We start from the raw sequence: 21,133 nt of genomic DNA on the forward strand, positions 1-21,133 counted from the left end.
CTGCTCTGTACCTATGCCATCATGGAATTATGTAGACAGTGGTGTCACCTATCTAATTCCACATTCGGTTATTGGGTAAGGTAATGGTAAAGTGTGCCGTCAAGTCGGTTTCGACTCCTGGCACCCCCAGAGCCCTGTGGTTGTCTTTGGTAGAATACAGGAGGTGTTTACCATTGCCGTCTCCCGTGAGGTATGAGATGATGCCTTTCAGCATCTTCCCAATAGAATCTGGGAAACATACCAGCTGGGATTCGAACCGGCAGCCTTCTGCTTACTAGTCAAGTCATTTCCCCGCTGTACCATTAGGTGGCTATCCTCACTTATTTAATGGCTAGCTGTTCCACTATCTGCTACTTCTCTAAACTTGCTTGGTAGCAGTATAGTGTTTTCTTTCCTGCCTTTCCCCCATTTCTCATATTTATATCCTGCCTTTCTACCAATTGTATGGAACATGGCTAACCAAATGAATTAAAATATCAAATGACACAATGGCAGAGCCTTACCTTTCCCCAAATTCTTAACTAAATAGAACCATTTGGACTTGCCCCCCAAATGAGAGATGGAAAGGTGCCTGGCCTTGATTGCTACCCAACTAACTTTTGAAAAGAGAAGATTTCCTGCTAATTGAAAAGCACTACAGGATATACTGTAGGGCCCTTAATATGTCTCTAGAATTGCAGAGTTGGGAAATGATTGGATCTCTTGATTCTAGAAGACTTGATAATCTTATTGTCACACTGGACCTGAACAATCTGTAAACCTGGCAGATAAATGACTCAGGATAAAGTATATTAATCTTCCTAGTGCAGTCATGCAGTTGTTAGTAGTTTTCTCCTGCATTTGATGAAGGCTTCTTTTGACAGATTTTGTGATTTAAATGCCTAAGATAGAAGGTAAAAGAGGAAAGGAAAAGGTGATTCAGTGTGCCCTATTTTATCTAATGGCTGAGAATCGGGATATAGTTGAGTATAAATTCTAAGAGCTGGCTTAGACAATGCATCAGCTGTTTTTCTCATGGAAATAACTAGGGATGTGCAGGATGTTTCAACCGCAAAATGTTTCAGCTCAAAATGGGCTGTTGCGAATGAGCTTGAAACAGAACACCCTCTTTAAAAAGGGCCTGTTTGGAGCTTAGAGCAGAACGGCCTTATTTCAGTTGAAACCTTTCAATGTTTGAGCGCCATTTTGGAGGCCTGTTTTCCCCTTGCTGAATGGTTTTCTGGCACTGGCTTCCGATTGGTTTGTGATCTCTTTGCTTCTTGGTTGGTTTGCTATCATAGAAATCAAGTGTTGTCATGGGCAACTGTCATGCCCCCATTGGCTGGGAGGAGAGAGGAGGCAATACAAAAGGAGGGAATTTTAAATTCAAAATGTAGACAAAGGGAGGCAGAGAGCTCTTATACTTTGCCGTTCTTGAATAAGAGGATACATCAGGACAGGAGAGGAGGAAGGAAGGTTTGATTTTGTGGTTTTCTTTTCCCGGCACTGAGTATAATATGCTGTGCTATTGCTGCTCTGTTTAGTTTTGCTGGATCTCAGATTGACAAAGGTGGAACTTGGGTGTCTCCCTGCCTTGAGTTGTGGTTTTGTATGTGGGGGAGATAGTGTTATAGTTGCAACTCTGTGTCTCTATTGTGAAATATTTCTTGGTGATTCCATATCTGATCTTGAAACTAACTTCTGCTTCACTCACTGCTCTGGTCTGTTCTGCAATCTGCATTGCAAGGTGTACTCAGTCAAAATGTGGCTGAAGTTGCTCTAGTTGAGTTTATGGCTATGTTTGCTGCTAAGTAAGGGTGTCACTGTGACTGCTGTTGCAATGCTGTGGAATAATGTAAGGAGTCAGAATTGTGTGTGTTAGAGCAACTTGTGCCAATGATGTTCCTTCAGTACAGGCACTGTGGCTGGTCAGTGATTTTTTTGGGGGTCCATTTTTGGACTGTGTTAGAAATGAGTGTTCCTTGTTGGGAGGGTCAGATTCCTCTTTCCTGTGTGCTTCTGCAGTGTTTTTCAAGGCAGGATTGCAAAATGCATTGCAAATGGCAATGCAAAACTTGTGTGCGCACCCTGTGAGTGCAGCTTGTTCCGGCCATAGGGAACAGTGTGGAAACTCAAAACACCTCATTATTCCTTATGGGTACCTTGTAGGGACACCAAAGTGGGTTTGGTGGTAGGGCCTGATGGATGCTACTTACCACCCAACCCACAAAAGAAGTGGGTAATTTTAAACAAAATTCTAACCTTTCCCTAAAACCCACATAGGATTCTACCACCCAAACCACGTTGGTGTCCCTAAGGAGCTGCCCATGGGGAACAATTGGGTATTTCAAGTTCCCCATTGTTCCCTATGGCCGGAACATTCAAAACATTTGAAGTAATTTTGTTGAAAAAGCGGCTCGGCTGCTGTTTTGACGAAATGTTTTGGCTGGTTTGCGTTTTGTTTTGAGCTTGAAACAGAATGCAAAATCAATTTTGTCCACATCCCTACAAATCTACAAGTCTACTTGTGCAGATAGAGTAACATCGAAGGAAGAGCCTTCCTGATATGTCGCTTGAATTTAAAAACCTCAGATTGCACTTTATGCTGGGTTCTATGACCAACATTCTGATCAATCCAGCATGTGTATAATGTGCTGCATTCCGGATCAAAGCTGTGCTGCTGCATAGCTCTCCCCTTCCCTCTGAAGTGCTCTTTGATACCTAAAAATATGTCCCTAAGGGTTGGGCAGACTCCGGAGAGGCATATTTACAAGTATTAAAGAACACTTCAGAGTTGATTAGTGAAATCCACCCAGGATGTCAGCCAGTGTCCTTTCTCCCTGTGTCTTTTCCCTCCTTTTTTTGTAAAAGCAAGGTTAGCATGTTAGCAGGATGGAAGAAGAGTAGACAGGGCCAGGCTTCCTCCTCTGGGAGTCCCCCCGCAGCACAGAATCAACCTCTCTTAGCTACTTTTTCACCTGCAGAAAGTAAGATATGGAGAGGGCTACAGACACCCTGTATCTCTTCCCTCATGTATGAAAAGACAGGTTGGGGAGGGTGTGTGTAAGCTGGAAAAGTGGGGCTGTTCTCATAACCCTAAACAGGGTCAGAGGAGCACCCAGCCAGAATAGAGGAGCCCCCGATTGGTGGTTGCGTTTGTGTTTTTTAAAAATAAATTTTATTTTAAGTACATACATACAATACACTTACAATGCAAATAATTCCGAAAACTCAGACCAAATCCCCTCATACTTAGAAAAACAAGATCTAGCACTGAAAAAAGAATGTTCATGGGCTGCTAGAGTAAGTAAATCGAAGAGCCGTTTTTCAATATCTGCAGGGTATTTACATTTCCAATTTTGTACAATAATATGTTTAGCCACCAGAAAGGCCCTAGTAAGCCATTTCCATTGATTAAGGATATTCCTTCTACATTAGAAGGCAAACCCAACAAAACTGAAATAGGATCTAGAGAATATTCCCTTGTTATAACTAAATTAACATAGTCACTTATCTTTTTCCAGAATGGGGATATCACCTTACAATTAAGGGACAGATGTAAGAGTTCTGCCTCTCCTTCTCCACATCTCCAACATTTGTCAGATTTGCTCAGCCCACATTTACAGACTCTAATCAGAGTCAAATAAGACCAAAAAACTATTTTTTGTTGGACTAATTTAAGCATCCTGGCCAAACCATTTAGATATACTGTTTTTTTAGCTGAATATATTGCCAAGCAGCATTTGGTTTTATATCATATTCATGTTTTAAAAGATGAAATGGTTTGAAAACAGAAGCTGAGGATACTAATTGGGGTAGGAAAAAAAAAATTATTATTAGCCCAGTTCAGCCCACAGACAGGCCTTCCAGCAATAGTTATTTGGGGATTTCCCCATAATGTTGACTTCTCATATGCAAACAGACAACTCTAGAGATAGAGCAATATATTTTTCCAAATAGATCTTGCAGCAAATATAGATGGACTATACCAAGTAGAATGTTTCAGATAATTGGATCCTAATGCAGCTTCACCAATAAGAGGAGCCAATTGTTGAACCCCTATTTTTGCCCATGATGGAGCCTCACTCATTTTATTAGACCTTCTTCAATACGAAGTTTGGGAGCAGCTACGTGTTTGCAAAATCAAGGTAGACTTTTTGTCTACCCTTGATAAAATCCTGGGACAGAATGTAGGTTGGCTGTGCCGTCTGACCCAGCTTCCGACCCCCACATTATCACTCTCCTCTCCTACCTTGATCTTTTCAAACACATGTCCCTGATTGGGAACATGCACAACTCTCTTGCTCCAGCTGGGCTCTCCTCTGACCCTGTTTAGGGTCATAAGAACAGCCCTACTATCAGAACAGAAAGGGTTGTGTCCTTATTGCACCCGGACTAATTTTTCTTTTTAAAAAGGCAGCATCAGCAGCAAGGAGGGGGAAAACACTGAGCTCAACATACTTTAATGAAGTTTTTTCTAAGCAAGGAGGAGCGGCCGCAATCTTGCACACATGCCCTCTAGCAACCCACTTGCATGAGCGATTGTTTACACAGGTCCAATGGCTTCTGCATTGTCTGAACCGGATCTGAAATGTAGGGTTAGGATGAATCAAAGGCCCATATTGCTTTCTCAGCATTATCCATTCATGCCCCATTTGCCAACATGTAGTAACAAACAACACCTCTCACCCCCTTTTTTGGTTCCATACCCTCAAAGAATCATTGCTATTAGGCCTCTGAGAATTGGCTTTGTGACCAGATCTGGGTGGGGTGTGTTGTGGGATACTGCATAGAACCCAGAATTCCACAGGAGCTGCTTTGAAAAGGACTGTACACATTTGAGAAAGCACAGTTGAGTCCTTTCAAGGTCTGTAGGCTGAGGCGACTGTGGTTACATCAGTTCATGTTTGGTTTGCATTTTGGGGGGTGATCTCACCAGCTGTGCTGGTCAGAAACATGCATTTTTTAAAGGAAAGGTAGTAAGAGATTTATGATCTTAGGCCAGACCAGTGGATGTAATATTCCATGTCTGCCTAATAGTTGGATATTTTGTGTGAAGGTTACAGGAATCAGAGTAACTTCTGAGATGATCTGCACTTTCAGCTGCTGGCATACAACATGTTAGTGAGGAAAGAGAAAGAGGGACTGTTACTCCCAGAGTTTAACTAATACTGCCTTCAGTTTTCTCATAAGAATTGGTCCTCTTCCTTGTAGACCTGGAAGCAATGAGAAAACAGCCATGCCATGTTCAGCGAACTGGCTCCCAGAGGGGGAGAGAGGATCCTTTCTCTTCTGCCAGAATAGCTGCCTGCTCTTTATTTATAGCAAGTTGGCACTTGAACTTCCCAACTGTTAAAGAGGGGAACGTTTGAAAATGGAAGGCCTTGCAGCTGCACCATTCCCCGGCAATCTGAACTGGACTTTATATCCAGCATGAAGGGCTCTTTCTTCCCTTCGGGAAGTTGGGAGCTCTTCTCATTTTGCATAGAGGAATGGTTTGGCTGGTGCATCTGCTTTTACTTAAATGTTAAACAGCGGCAACAACAATAACCTTGATTCATTGTAGACTATCTTTTTAAAGCTAAAATTTTCTCTGTTATCTCTCTTGACATCTTTGGAGAGTTGTACACTTTTTTTTTTTTTGCTGAGGATGTTTTATATTTTTTTACCTTATAGAGAGCCTTGTATAATTTTTGTCCAAAAGCAGATATATTCAGTTGCCCAGTATAATCTCATATTGCGTGGGAGATGGCAATGTTAGCCCTTCCTGCATTCTACCAAAGAAAACCACATGGCTCTGTGGTCGCCAGGAGACTACACTGACTCTACGGCACAACTTTACCTTTTACCTTTTGTCCCTGGAACCACCAGAGATGGAGTTTGTGCAAACCTGCTTTATGACCAAAGCTAGAAAATACATGTTAGTTTATTATGGGCCAACCTAAAAATTTTAAGAGCCCAGCTCACATTTTTAGGTAGCAGTCCTCCACAGAATGGAATAAATATTTCAAATTTCTAAGCACTAGCAGCAATTTTTTTGACCCCAGGAATGCCAGGTGCTTAGTACTTTTGCAACCATGAGAATGATCTTTGGCTTTCATTCAGCTCAAAGGAGCTTGAATGATCTTCAAATGAATGATCACAAACTCTGGAAACTTTGGGCAAAAAAAGGTGGATGATTATCAATTATCATTGTGCTCAGAGGAGGCGGCCGGCTGGCGGGCAAAGCCGTGCCGGCGAGAGAAGGAGGCCGGCCAACTGGAGGAGGTGGTGGCAGGCCGGCCGGTGGCGGCTGGCAGGCGGGCGGCTGGGAATGTAGGCCCCGGTGGGCTGCTGGTGAGCGGGAGAAAACGGCTGGACCAAACTAGAGGTGCAGATGCTCTGCGCCCGGTCCAGCTAGTATTAAATAAAAAATAAGGGGAAGGATGAATGTATTAACAAACACGTTGCTCTTTAAAAAATAAAAACAGAAAGTAGTCTGCTTAAAGCTTGCAAGGGGAAACAAGATGGATGCTGAACCGATGTTTGCTTAACAGTTGTGTACATCTTTCATCCAAATTGCGAAGCTGGGAGGAAGCCAGGCTCCATAACTCAGGAGAAGAACCTACTCTGACTTCTTTTTTAATATTACATCTGTCTTTACCCTAACCTAGTGAGCTGGCTTTGAAACTTCTGAAAGCATGGAAGGGAACAGGAGGTTGTGATTGGCTGGCAGTATTAGCAGTGCTGGTGCCAGGTTCTGCAGGAAGGCGGGACTGGAGCAAAGCCCTGTACTGGGCTCTTGAGAGTGTATTGGACCCTGTGCCCCCCAAGCATATCTGCAGGTGGAAGGTGATGGCTTTTTCTATGCTCCCCATCATCAATTGGGGGTGGGACCTGTGGCAGTGATAGTTTCTCCCTTTTCACTACGAGAAGCATTCCATTTGCCAATGGGGACAGAGAGTGGAAAAAGAGGAGCCAACCTAAAATTTGACACAAGTTCCTCCTTCTCTCACCCTACCCTTCAGCCGATAGTGTTTCTCCCAGAGGCTCCTGTGTCATCTCAGCAGCTTCTCCTTCACCCACACTGCCCAGTAGGAACATCTCTTCAAGGCCTTGTGATGATGCAGAGGTCTCTGGGAAGTCTTCCTTTTGTAGTTGTAGTTCATGGGTACAGTGGCAGCACAAGTCTCTTGGTTGATGTGCACCATCTCTGCCACTAATACTGGGTGTTCAGATGGCAGACCAGCCATGTGGGCCGTCTGATGGGCATGGACCCTCAGCCAGTGCCCACTTTAGACAACCCCTGGCTTCTCTATGAACTCTCTGTGTTGGCCAAGCTTGATATAAATATTAGACTGCCTTCTGCCTTGCCTGGTTAACAGTATCTTCTGTGTGATGTACCGCAGGTCCAGCAATTAACTGCAAGGATCCTGACTTAGAGAACATCTGCTCTAGATGAGCAGTCACTTGCAGACACCCATGACCATGGCCTAGATCTGACTCTGTGTATAGATAATGAGTGAAAATATAACAAGGTCTTTCACATGACCAGCTCTAAGGGGGTAGGGCAGGGCTGCCCAGGTAGGGCTGATTTTGAGAAGCTCTGAGATCTTTCCCAGTCCTGCTGTTCCTCTACTGCACAGCCTGGATTTTCAGCCCAAGCTTAAAGTGAGGTTCAAAGACAAGCCTGTGTCTCCTACCTCACTCCCTGGTCATGTGGGTGTTTATGCTTCCAGCAGCTGCTCCGGGGCTGCCACCAGCCGTCTTGATCATAGAGGTGAGGGGAAGGAGTGGCCAAGCAGCATGGAGCCTTCCCAACGCACTGCATATTGTGCGGTATCTGGAGGCCTGACTTCCTCCCATCTCCCAATTGCCTCACCATTGCAACACTTGTGTGGTGTGTGTGTGTGTGTGTGTGTGACTGGGCTCACCTCCTTGTGGTCATGTGAGCCCACCTCCTTGTGGTTGTGTGAACGACCTTAATTTGTGATATATGAAAACTGCTGATTTCTCTGCAAATGTTGTCTTTGTTCAGAGATTGAGATATGAACTTTGCTCCAAGGGGTGATCTCTGGACTGGAAAATGAAATGTGTTCAGACCAAATGACACATTCGGAGAAAGCAAACAATGTAGCCCTCCTGGTACTGTTCTTTTTCAGAATGTGGGAAAGGGATTGGATAGATTGCCCCATGAGGTCTTTGCTTATTTGTTGAGTACATTTCTGCTTGCAGTCTAGTTTCATCTTTGTCACTCCTTTTGCTCCTATAGACATTTCAGCTCTCACCAGAGTAAAATTGGTCTATTCTTTAAACAATGCATGCCTTGGCTGGCATAATCAAACAGGGTGGGGTGGTGCAGGATCTTGGAGGAGATAGGAATTAGTCCAACCCAGCCTCTGAGAGATGGGGTTATTTTCTTGACTGTTCTGGTTGTGAGGGTCAGGTGACAGCTACAGAACTACAGGGAGCCCTACAAGCCTCCTGGGGTATGTTCTCTGTATTGGAGAAACACCATGCTACATCAAGCTTCCCTGTCTCATGCTACCATTCGCAGCATCCCCATGGGGGGTAGATTGCTACTCTTCTCTGTTTGATTGAAGAGGGCCCACAGTTTGAGCCTGGTGAAGCAGATATTGGACTGATTTAGACATTGGATGGAACCAGGATTAAGTTTTGAACCCTGGGAGTCCCCTGCCTGCGCAAACCTCAGAAGAATTCTACTTCCCATTTTGGTAAGAAACAAGGAAGACTTGTTGTGATGTCTGAACCGACTGATCATGGTTTATTCAAATCAAATTGCTTGGAATAGACAGCTCTGAAACACACTTCCAGCCTTGAGTTCTGATCTCAGTTTATTTCTGTGCAGTTGATTAGAGTAAAGCAAGAACAGTTCAGACACCACAACGGATCTTTTTTGTTTTTAACTGCATTCGAAAGAAGAGAATCTTCTGAGGGCAGGGGAGGGGTCAGCGTGCGCTTTTAAGGTTCGACCCACTGAATGACGATTCCAAGTGTGGCTTTTTGACTTGTAGTTCCTCCTGCCACATTTTGCTCTGAGCCTGAGCTCCACTCAAAGGCCGAGTGGCCAGTCAGAGGACAGTGATTTGAGTAATGCTCTGAGCAAACATGATTTCTGGGGAGCCAGCCTGACTGTGGCAAGGAGAAGGAAGCTGCTGCCGCTTTGCAGAGGAGGAGGGAGGGTGTGCTGCTGGAGGCTGGTCCCCACGGCGCTGTTCAGCGGGAGGTCATGCTTCGTCAGTGTTGAGGCCTTGGAGGATATCGTTGCTGTGACAGGCTCTGTAAATCCAGGACGAGGCTTGGGTTTCTCCAAAAGCCCTTTGACAGGCTCATAGGGGTGAGATTAATGGGAGGGGGGAAGAGAAGTCTTCCTGAACGGAGGAGGCAGGCCAGGGGAAGCGGAATGCCTTTTGTGTCTGAGTGGCAGGTCCCAGGGGTCAGCTATAGGGATGGTTTAACAAGAATATCCAATTATAATAACAGATAAGCTAGAGCTTTGGCTGTGCTATAACTCTCTTGAGCTGATCTGCAGCTGCTGGGTACTCTGTAGGCACTGGTTCAAATCCCCCACTTGGCTATAAATGTCTCGGGTTATCCACTTAAGAGTTGCGTGCATAGAGATTTTCACTCGCAGTCATTTTGGGCTTATGGTCCAGTCCACAGCAGAGTTAAGCTGAAGTATTGAAAGCTGTAGGTCTCGGTCTTACCTCAGTCCTCAGCACTTGTAATTCAGGAATGAGTTCTACTGAAATCAGTGAGGCTTGCTTCTAGGTCGAGTGAGCAAAGGACAGAGTTGTAAATTTGCTTCAGTCCACAGGCCTGGGCCCCTAGACTTGGTTAGGGGTAGCCCTCTGAAACATTGCTTGGAGCGCAATAGTGTAGTTGAATTACCTACCAACCTCTTTGCTGTACTTCAGTAGTCCAGATCAGGCATTACAGGAATGTGATCCCTGCAGAGCAAAAGTCCTCCCCCCCATCCCATTCTGAATCCATTTGTTCCTTGGACACTGTAATACTTTTTGGATTGTGGTTTTATTGCTCTTTTGCAGCACAGTTCCTCCATCAGTACTAATGGCATTGACTTTTTGGCTTTCCTTGGCTATTTATTTTTCATGTGTGTGATTGGACAAAGCTCCAAGGCATAGAAGATGGGCAGCAATTAGCAGATAGCAGCTGCATCATGTAGAATGTCCTCCTTGAAGAATAGGCCCTCGCAGCAGGAGACGTGGCATGAATTAATGCCTTCCTTAGCTTAGCAAGCAGTGTTACAAATATCCTAGAAAATGTGTGCATTTTCTACAGTAGCATCCCTGCTGTGTGTTGTATCCCTTTTCCAGTGTACTCCTTGCTGGCAAGAGGGAAGATTCCTTTTGCTCTGGCTGGAGACATAAAAGCTACTCAGTGACTAGAAGAACAGTGGCGGACATGAAGAAAATTACTCAAAGTAGTCCCATTGAAATTAAAAGGACAAGTTAGGTGTTGCCTTACTTGTCCTTCTAATTTCAATTGGGCTTCTATGAGTGATTTTTCTCATCACATCAGCCATTAGACTTGCCTTGTTGGATCAAGCCCTACAAGCCTCCTGGGGTTTGTTCTCTATATTGGAGAAACACCATGCTACATCAAGCTTCCCTGTCTCATTCTACCAGTCGCAGCATCCCCATGGTTTTGGGGGTAGATTGCTACTCTTTTCTCTGTTTTATTGAAGAGGACCCACAGTTTGAGCCTGGTGAAGCAGATATTGGACTGATTTAGACATCGGATGGAACCAGGATTAAGTTTTGAATCATGGGAGTCCCCTGCCTGTGCAAACCTCAGAAGAGGTATCTAGCCTAGCATTCTGTCCCTAACAGTGGGCAACCATAGACCCCTGGGAGCTCACAAATGCTGTGGTGCTTGCCTCCTTTATGGTTCCCCTACCCCCAGACTGGATGGAGTCTGTGTTCAGACAGACTTCTGTTCATCAGGCCTGTGCTTTGGCCGCTTCAAATCCAAATACATGGCATTGTTGTGCTGGTCCCTTGCAAAGCCTGCTGCTTGCAGCATGGCCATCTCTGTGCAGTACTGCATACTTCTGGTGGAAGGGGACTCGTTTATGGGAAGCCGAGCCCCATACCGTCCTGGTGGCTGGAACGGAGTGCAGGATGTGACAGGAGGTGTGCGCAGGGAGTGATGAGAGGAGTGCTTTCCTTGGGGAAGGCACTTGGAGGAACTACCCCTCTTGCTGTGTCTTGTGCACCATCCCAGCTCCTGGTGTGCAGCCTGGCTTCCTGTAAAGGAACCTCCTCAGTGGAAGTGTGCACTATTATGTGGAGACAGTGGCCATGGCGGTGCAATCTGTTCATCTTTGACATGGCTGAAACACAGGCTTGTCCATGTAATCGTTCTAATATTATGTTTGACATATTGCGCAGGTGATGCCCAGTTACTACGGAGGTGTTTTGTAGGAATCATGTCCTGCACAAATCCGTGGTCTGGTAGTGAGCATGGAGGAGATGGGAGCATAATGCATTGAATCCTTTCCATGCTGAATCTGGAATCATTTTGTGTTTTACTCTGGATATTCTTCCCATCCACATATATAACTGATGCTATTTTGAATCTAGTAAGATTCTTGGTTAGCCATATGTTGCATGGAAAAGTACTTCTTTATGATAATTTCCCCATCTTTTGAAATGATCAAACTTCCCCTGGTTTTTTGTAGCGGCCTCTTGTGTGCATAAGACAGAGATGCCAAATACCGAATCAGCAGCTGTTTGAGGTGTCAGTCCTTGTGTTTGGCTTCTCCTGCTATTAACATGTTGTTGAATTAAGTGGACACAGAACAGACAGTAGTTTCCACTCATCAAACTGAAACAAAAATGGCATGAGTTTCCAGTCTTCCTCTAGCTGAATTATTATGTAAAAGGCTTAGGGAGTTAGCCTTCCTGTGATTTACCCTTTCCCCCTAGATTAAACAGTGTCAGACCCCCGACTGCCCTTTCTGCAGAAAAGCTTATCCAGGTGGCCCTTAGCTTAACATTAGGCACAAATAAATATTAAAAGACTTGATTTATGTTGGAATGAGAAGATGGGTGTAGCATCTTCACAAGTGACACTGGGACTTCTTGCATTGGCCACATTAATCTGAAGAAGGTACTTCCAATGAGGGAAGGGATTTTTGTCTGGTGTTGAGTTATGACAAAGGTAGCGGTAGCAGTGGTAGCGGCAGCAGCAGCAAAAACATGAGATATGAAGGCTTTAGTATTAACTAAAATGGAACAAAATATGACAAGCGGGGGCATGAGAGGGAGGTGTGTTGTGGGTTGCAGGAGGGATCACACCTTGTGCTGTCCCAATAACCATCAGGGGACATGACATGGTTTGAAACAGGCTGGGAATAGGGATGTGCACAAAACTGTTTTGCCTGGTTTGGTTCGAATTCGAACCGGGTTCGAACCAGGAGGGGGTGGTTTGGTTTTGGTTTTGCTCGAAACTTCCCCTGGTTCGGTTCAAATTCAAACCGGTTCGAACCTCCAAAAGTGGGTGGGGTGGTAGCTGGCACCCATGGGTACCTGCCACCCAAACCCCAAAGCAATCGGACACTCGTACAATTTTTTATGAATTTTTGAAATTTTTGAAATAATTAAAATTAAGGTTAGCAATGAGAGTGGATTCATGGTTTGTCATTGAAAATCTTATATGCTACCAAAGAATCTACACTCAGAACACTTCAGAAACAACAAAACCCAGTACCCCATGGGTTAGCAACCCATGGGGGTGGTTGGCACCCTCGCTCTGGGCCACCCCTGCACCCACCAAGCGCAGTTATGGGGCTGCTGAAACCTCCATTCTTCCCTATGGAGAAAAACCTTAAAGCCACTTTTGGGGCGCTGGGGTGGCCCAGAGTGAGTGGTGGTGTAGTGCACAGAGGGTGATAACTAACCCCATAGGTTGCTAACCCATGGGGTACTGGGTTTTGTTGTTTCTGAAGTGTTCTGAGTGTAGATTCTTTGGTAGCATATAAGATTTTCAATGACAAACCATGAATCCACTCTCATTGCTAACCTTAAAGACACATAAACTTCAAAAATCACTTAAAAATCAGCCCTTTGCCCAATTCCTTTCAAATAATTCTGATAGGTTCCTCGCCCCCCTTGGGCACTACCACCCACCACACTCTGCTCTAGGCCACCCCTTTGCCCCGGATGTGAAGCTATACATTTGCTGACACCTCCATGCTTCTTTATGGAGAAACACCTTAAAGACGTGTAAACTTCAAAAATCACTTAAAAATCAGCCTTTTGCCCAATTCCTTTCAAATAACTCTGATAGCTTCCTGGCCCCCCTTGGGCAATACCACCCACCAAACTCCACTGTAGGCCACCCCTTTCCCCCTGACGTGAAGCTATACATTTGCTGCAATCCTCATTATTCCCTAAGAAGAATTCAAAAATAACTTTAAAATTCACCAATAATTGGAGGAGTGTCCGATTGCCTTGGGGCTTTGTGGGTGGTAGGCACCTCTGGGTGTCTATCACCCACCCCACTTTTGTGCCCCTAGGTGCTTCACAATAGGGGATAATGGGCTGGTTCGAGTCCCATTATACCCTATGAGAAAAAAATAAAAATAAATTTCAAAAATTCATAAAAAACCGTACGAGTGTCCGATTGCTTTGGGGTTTGGAAGGTAGGTACCCATGGGTGCCAGCTACCAACCCACTCACTTTTGGAGTTCTGAACCGGTTTGAACTAGTTCAAATCGAACCACCCTCAGTTGGGTTCAAATTCGAACCTGCAGCTCGAACCTGATGGCTGGTTTGGTTCGAATTCGAACCATCGAACTACCCTGGTTCGAATTCGAACCGGTTCGCACATCCCTAGCTGGGAATTGAATTTGGAGGGGAAATAGCTATCTCCTGAGTTGGCAGGGGCAGGTGGGATAGTTCATCTTTTCTGAACCCAATTCTCAGTCTGACTGGGTGGGAGCACGCCCATCACCAGTTTTAAATAAATGAATGAGGAGAACAACAACAGCAGAAACAAGTAATAAGACTGTATAGCCAATCTGTCACCCTCATCCATTAGGAACAGAGGGGTACCTTCCAGAAGGGCAGCCATGTTCAGTTGCTGCACAAAAAAAAGAGTTTTGTGGCACCTGAAGGCCTAACAGGTTTATTGTGGCATAAGATTTTGTGGCTTATAAAAAGGTTAACTATAAAAATATATATTTATTACATTCTGTATTTCCCCTTCCTCCAGGGTGCTCAAGACAGCATTATTTCTGCTAATAAATCAGTAGTAGTAGTAGTAGTAGTAGTAGTAGTAAAAAATAGTAGTAGTAAAAAATAACATTTGATTAGAATATTCTAGAATAAAAATATGTTGGCATTCATATCAATTTCTTATATTCTTAAGTGTTCAGTTATGAATTTGGATTTTAGTTTCTGGCCTGCTCAGAGTGAAAGATGTCCAGCATCTCTGTCAACAGATGCAATCCAGAGACAGAAACAGAAGCAGAGTGGAGCCAGCGTGGTGTAGTGGTTAGAGTGCTGGACTAGGACCAGAGAGACCCGAGTTCAAATCCCCATTCAGCCATGATACTTGCTGGGTGACTCTGGGCCAGTCACTTCTCTCTCAGCCTAACCTACTTCACAGGGTTGTTGTGAGGAGAAACTTAAGTACGTAGTACACCGCTCTGGGCTCCTTGGAGGAAGAGCAGGATATAAAATATAAATAATAATAATAAAAATAAGTGGTTTCTATGTTGTTGTTGTTGTTATTATTATTATTTGTGGTTTCTGTGCAGTGCTGCAGTAGAGTTCTGCACCTGCTTGGGACAGTTTTGGACCTTTAATTGTGTAGATGGCACTCCTGCCCCTCACCTCCCCTTTAATAGAAAGTTGCACCTATTTGAGCATACTCCAAAAGACAGAGCAAACATCTTCTCTTCTAACTGCCGATGCAGCAACATTGTTGAGAACTTCCTCTGCAAGTTTTATCCTCAGACATTATTAGGCCTAGCAATGTAGCACCATAAAACAAAAATTATAACACTGTTGGTAGTTGGAAGTTTACCAGCATTGCATATTCTGACTGGAAGAAACTGAATGAGCTACAAACCTTATTTTCAGTGCTTGCCCACTGTTTACCTCTCCCTTTGGGAGCTGCTCATGTGTTTTGACTCCATAGACCATCATTTCAACACACGACAGAAGTGTATCTGTTTTCCAAATGTCAGCTGGTTGGAAGGGATGAACAGCCTTCTGAAAAACACCTTTTAGCCAGACATTCTGTATGTGTACAGAGGAACTGTTCCATGCAGAAATAATTGCATCACCTTTCTCTGCCACCTCCCCAGCCCATTTTATCCTCCTAACAACCCTGTGAGGGAGTTCGGCTGAGAGAGACTGGGGCGATTCTCATGATTGGCAAGAGCGGGCGGGGAGGATGCGGGGGGAAGGCTGCTTTTAACTCACCTTCCCCCACAGTTGACTTAGTTGAGTTCCTGCCCAGATGACCGAGATGAGATGAGCAGTGCTGAGCTCTGGAGGCCGGGATGACGTATCCCGGCCCCTGGAGATCCCACAATGCACCGTGCAAGTGCGTGGTGCATTGTGGTGACCCCCCTGGGGACGGTCGAGAGCCCACTCCCGTGCCAGTGCCAGCTGGAAGCAGCTGGTGCTTGCACACAAGCAGTTAGCCTGAGTTAAGGGTATGCTCACGCCCTTAACCTAGCTGCCGTGGCACTGCAGGATCCACGTGGATCTCAGTGGTTTTCACAGACAGCCAAGCCCGGACTTCTCTGCCTTAGCCTGGTCTTGGCTGCTCGTGAGAACAGCCTCACTGATTGGGCCAGGCTCACATGGTGAACTTCAAGGCTAATTTTTTTAGGACCCTGGTCAGTAGCTATAGGGATATAACTACTTCATCGTAGCTCTGAATGGTTTAATAGAAAGGTAAAGTGTGCCGTCAAGTTGATTTCAACTCCTGGCGCCCACAGAGCCCTGTTGTTTTCTTGGTAGAATACAGGAGGGGTTTACTATTGCCTCCTCCTGTGCAGTGTGAGATGATGCCTTTCAGCATCTTCCTGTATCGCTGCTGTCCGATATAGTACCAACAGGGAACTACTTCATCTTCATTTATTGCAGACTTGCATATAACCACTTGCCTGGTTGCCAGTGACAAGTAAGAATTGTCCCCAGGCAACCAGGCAGAACTGCTTTATAAATGCTTCCTCCCCCCAGTCAATAAATAACTAGTATAGCTATGGATGAGTAAGTAGGCTAGTTAAAACTTCTGTGGACTAGTAGCTTTAGTGAACACATTTGCAAGGATGATGATGAAGAAGATGATGATTGATGATGATGTTGATGATTGCTAGTAGTTCTTAGTGACATATGGGTTCCATTCTTGGATGCAGTTTGGTCTGTGCATGACTGGAAAAGAGCTTAAAGGAAGCCATGTTCCATCCTTTCATAGAAAGAATACGTCTTGCAGAGTTGCATAACCAGGTCCCTGTTCCCAAGGAGTTTACAGTCTAGAACAGACAGTGGAGAAACAAGAGAGAGGGTGCATTTCAAAGAGCTTTGTATCAGTTATCTCAACAATCCTTAAAACAGCTCAGTGGTACAGCATATGCTTTGCATGCAAAAGGTCCCAAGTCCAGTTCCTGACATCTCCAGGTAGGACTGGGTGACTCCTGCTTGAAACCTTGGAGAGCCATTTCCAGTCAAAGTAAATATTGAGCTAGTTGGACCAATGGTCTGATCCAGGAGAAGGCCGCTTCCTGTGTGTCCTATCGAGAGTTGCAGGGACATTAATTAGTAGAAAAACCCTTCGATTTTGAGTCAGCTGAACCAGGATTCAGTTCCACATGATTTTGGACTGTCTTCCGGCATTGCCCATTACGGGGCTGGTGTATCTTTGGAAGTGTTTACAAGATTAGTACAGATTCCCCAATGTTGTGTTATCTTGGAGCAACTGTTTGACTTAAACATGGGATAATTGTGCCCCCCGCTCCCAGCAGCTGGGATGCTCTCCACGTGAGTTTGATGTCATGTAAAATCAGAGTTTGAAAATCCCTATAATTAGAATTGACCCCCATAGAAACATGGTTGGACGATGCTCTCAGTGTTATGTTCACAGCCTACCAATTAATTATTCAGAATTCACATTTGCTGTCCTTGGCAGATACACTGCACCCTAATAGTTTAAAACCTTCCACTTGGTTCTCATTTTATTTTTCTCTTTTGAAGAAGCATGTAAATAATTTTTTTTAAAGATGCCTGCGGCTCTCAAGAGATAAATTATTCAAGTTAAATGGTCTTTAAAATCTATTGCGCACACTGGATCTTGGCTCTCGTTTTGCTGTAATTAATACCCCACGTCTTAATCCTGCTCTTTCCTGAAGCATAGTGAATATGGATGAGCCCAATGCTATGGTCAGAATCAGTCTGCTTTTTAAGTAGCCAGCTTTGAAATTATTTTCATTGGTGTGGAAGAGGCTAATCTTGTGTTGTTTCCTTTCATTCCTCTTTTTGTCTAGCACCGAAGACATGTAGCCCAAAACAGTTTGCATGTAAAGACCAGATCACATGCATATCCAAGGGCTGGAGATGTGATGGAGAGAAGGATTGTCCAGATGGCTCTGATGAAGCACCAGATATCTGTATGTATCTTCTTCTTCTTTTGTTCCTCTCTCGTGGTGACATATTCTTGTATCCCAGGCAGCATCTTGTATTGGTATTATGGGTCTCTGCTTACTCACATTCTTACATGCCATGCTTGTGGCACTCTTCTCATAGGCTTGGGATGTGAAAAACAGTGACCCGGGAGCCAGTGATCATCGTCATGAATGGCATCATCCCATTCAGAAAAATACCCCTCACTCCTCATGCCCCCATGTAGCTTCTGTTTGCCTGGAACTTCCTAGCATCTTATTTGGGGCCTTTCTGAATATGTTGACAAAGACTGGCTATCTGAGAGTCCATTAAAAGAAACTCTGTATATGGGAAGCTAACTGGTCAGGAAAAATGGTTTCTAGCTTAAGCTTCTCCCATATAATCTTATAATCTTATTATTTATTTATTTATTTATTTATTATTAAAACTTGTATACCGCCCTTCCAAAAGGCTCAGGGCGGTTTACATTAAAACACCATTAAAATCAGTTAATAATTAAAACAAAAATTATAAAGCATAAAACAATGATTAACCATTAAAAACTTCATAAAACAATTAAATAATCAGAACAATTTAAAAACAAGTATTAAAAAGCTGAGAAAGCCTGGTTGAAGAGATGTGTTTTCAGGTGTTTTCTGAACATTGCCAGAGATGGGGAGGATCGTATCTCAGCAGGGAGCGCATTCCACAATCTCGGGGCAGCAGCCGAGAAGGCCCGCCTCTGTGTAGCCACCAAACGAGTTGGTGGCAACTGGAGACGGACCTCCTCAAGTGACCTTAACGGCCAGTGGGACTCATAGCGAAGAAGACGCTCTCTTAAATACCCAGGGCCTAAGCCGTTTAGGGCTATATAAGTTATAACTAGCACTTTGTATTTTGCCTGGAAACCTATTGGCAGCCAGTGTAACTCCATCAGCAAAGGAGTAATGTGGTCTCTCCGAGATGACCCAGAGACCAACCTGGCTGCCGCATGCTGAACCAGCTGAAGTTTCTGGACTATGTAGAAAGGCAGCCCCACGTAGAGCGCATTACAGAAGTCAAGTCTGGAGGTTACCAACAAATGTACCACTGTTCTGAGGTCACTGATCTCAAGAAATGGGAGCAGCTGGCGTATCAGGAGGAGCTCATAGAAAGCACCCCTGGCCACCGCCTCAACCTGAGAAACCAGGGAGAGGTGTGGATCCAGAAGTACTCCCAGACTGCGAACCTGTTCCTTTTGGGGAAGTGTGACCCCTTCTAGAACAGGCAGATCAAAATTGTCTCTAGAGTTCTGACCCCGCACAATAAGTACCTCCATCTTATCTGGATTTAGCTTCAGTTTATTCTCCCTCATCCAGCCCATTACTGCTTCCAGGCAGGCATTTAGGGAGGATGTTATTGTCTTTATTATTATTCCCATTATTATTTAAGATGAATAATACATTGGTGGTACATCAAAATAAAAGCGAATTTTTTTTAAAAAAAAATTAAACATTTACAATATGTACTGTTGGTATAACCATATATAACAGGTATATCAATCATCACTTAAATACTTTTGATATTTCAGTCCATCATTTTCCTGATCATTTCAACCAGGAGTGTGTTTTATTAGTAAGTAAGTAAATTTATTATGGTCCTTAGACCAGCTTAACATTTAAAATAATACATTTATAATTTACAAAATATTCAAATTGCTAATACAAGCTCTACGAAGTTTGGATGCAACAAAACAAAACTTGGTCACATTTATAGAGGTAACAAATTTAAAAATTGACAGCAAAAAATCCAAGTAAAATTGATCCTTGTGGCCAGGAGAGGTCTTTAAGAGAGGAGCAATAAACTTAATATGAGCATCCCTATAAAATTAACAATACAGAATAACATGAACAACTGACTCTATATCCCCTGAGCCACAAGGGCAACGACACAATGTGTATGGAACTCGTTTATATTTCCTGTCTAGGAGTGCAGAGGGAAGGGCATTCAAATGAGCAAGGGTCAATGCTCCCCTAAACTTAGGTAAGAACATATGATCTAAATATTCAGCCGGTTTGTGGCTGAAGTTTTGAGAGCCTATAGAGATTCCCCTTGATAGTCGAGCACACTCCTCCTGCAGATCTATGTCGAATAGTCGTTGCCTAACAAAACATATTGCCTGATCTAAACCCCTCCCTATAAGGTTTTCTTGGGACATGCCCAGTTGGTGCAATTTTGTTTTCAGAGCTATTTCCCATTTAGATGTAAAGCTGTCAATTAATACTAAAGGCGCTAAACCGACTGGGAAGAAAACCAAATGCAGCCAGAATTTGATTATACAAAACCAGATTTTCATTTTCAAGGTGGTAACCCCAACCTTTCTATGAAGAGCCACATTAGCTGTGCCTCTGGGGGCTTTCAACCAAAATCTTACTCAGGTTATAATAAACCCTATTTGCCTCAATAGTATCTATAACAGGTTTCCATACTCGCTTGAAATCATATCTAGTTAACTTTTGTTGAATATTATTACATCGAGCTGAGACAAACTCCTCAAGCATATATTCCCATATTATTTTGTACCAATTACTGATATTCAAATTTTTAGCAGTTTTCCAATTACGGGCAATTAATCCTTGTGCTGCCAATACAAAAAACCTTAACTGAATACTATTATCAAATTTTGTATTACTTCCAATAAACAAGAGCAATAATCTCAATTCTACATTAAGTATTAGCAGAACTCTAAATTTAATTACTATTTCCTTTTCTACCACTTGCCAAAATCTTTTAACTCTGGGACAATCCCACCACATATATAAGAACCCAGTTCCAAACATCCCCTCCAACACATGGCATTAGAGGTTTTCTTTATCTTGGCCAACTTATTTGACGTCATATGCCACTTAGTTAATATTTTAACCCACTGCTCCCATATTCTAACAATCTTATAATCTTTATGGACACTTAACTGGAGCACCTGTGGCCGAGAGGGAGGTACCAGAAGCCTTGGGGTAACCCACAGATCCATTTCACAAAAATCTGAAGGAAAAAACCCTAAAGAGGTCCAAACCCTGCAAACTTTTCCAGTGCAAATTAATCGAGTGAAATGTTCATGGACTTAGAGGGCACTTAACAGACAACCAGGTGGGAGGAGCTAATGTAACTCAGTAGCGAGGAAGGAGGGTTTGAACAAGAAGAGAAGGAAATTTGTCAGCTTGAAGAATACTTCCCCAAGACAGTCACAATCCCTTTTCTGAGGGGAAAAGGTTTCTAACACTTTCCAGACTATCCATTTCACAGCTTTGTGTTTCTGAGCGAAGGAGTGAGGCATGATAGAAAAGCCCCAAAGATCTGCTGTTAGTAAGACTTGAGACAGAGTGCTGGAGGTTTTTCAAGTAAACCCTGCTAGCTGTAAGGCAGATTTCATCATACTACATTGCACTGCAGGCCACTGGGATAAAGAAACAAAAACGGGTGTTTTTCCCTCCTTTAAGAATAAAATAAAATAAAATGTAACATCAACTTTGAGT

General features: G+C 43.8%; 1 protein-coding gene across 7 annotated transcripts in view; it reads left to right on the forward strand.

Annotated features, from left to right (window-relative positions):
• Positions 1 to 21,133, forward strand: part of LRP1 (LDL receptor related protein 1) — a 452,537-nt gene that overhangs the window by 102,733 nt on the left and 328,671 nt on the right. For 6 of the 7 annotated variants that reach the window (XM_053288908.1, XM_053288910.1, XM_053288909.1 and 3 more), the window contains one exon: positions 17,507 to 17,629. In XM_053288908.1, the coding sequence (XP_053144883.1) occupies positions 17,507 to 17,629 (123 nt within the window). Of the gene's footprint in view, positions 1 to 10,712; positions 10,803 to 17,506; positions 17,630 to 21,133 lie in introns of those variants that run through there. The other variant, XM_053288913.1, reaches the window with a different exon arrangement.

The sequence above is a fragment of the Hemicordylus capensis genome, chromosome 2 (genome assembly GCF_027244095.1).
Source record: "Hemicordylus capensis ecotype Gifberg chromosome 2, rHemCap1.1.pri, whole genome shotgun sequence".
Classification (NCBI taxonomy): domain Eukaryota; kingdom Metazoa; phylum Chordata; class Lepidosauria; order Squamata; family Cordylidae; genus Hemicordylus; species Hemicordylus capensis.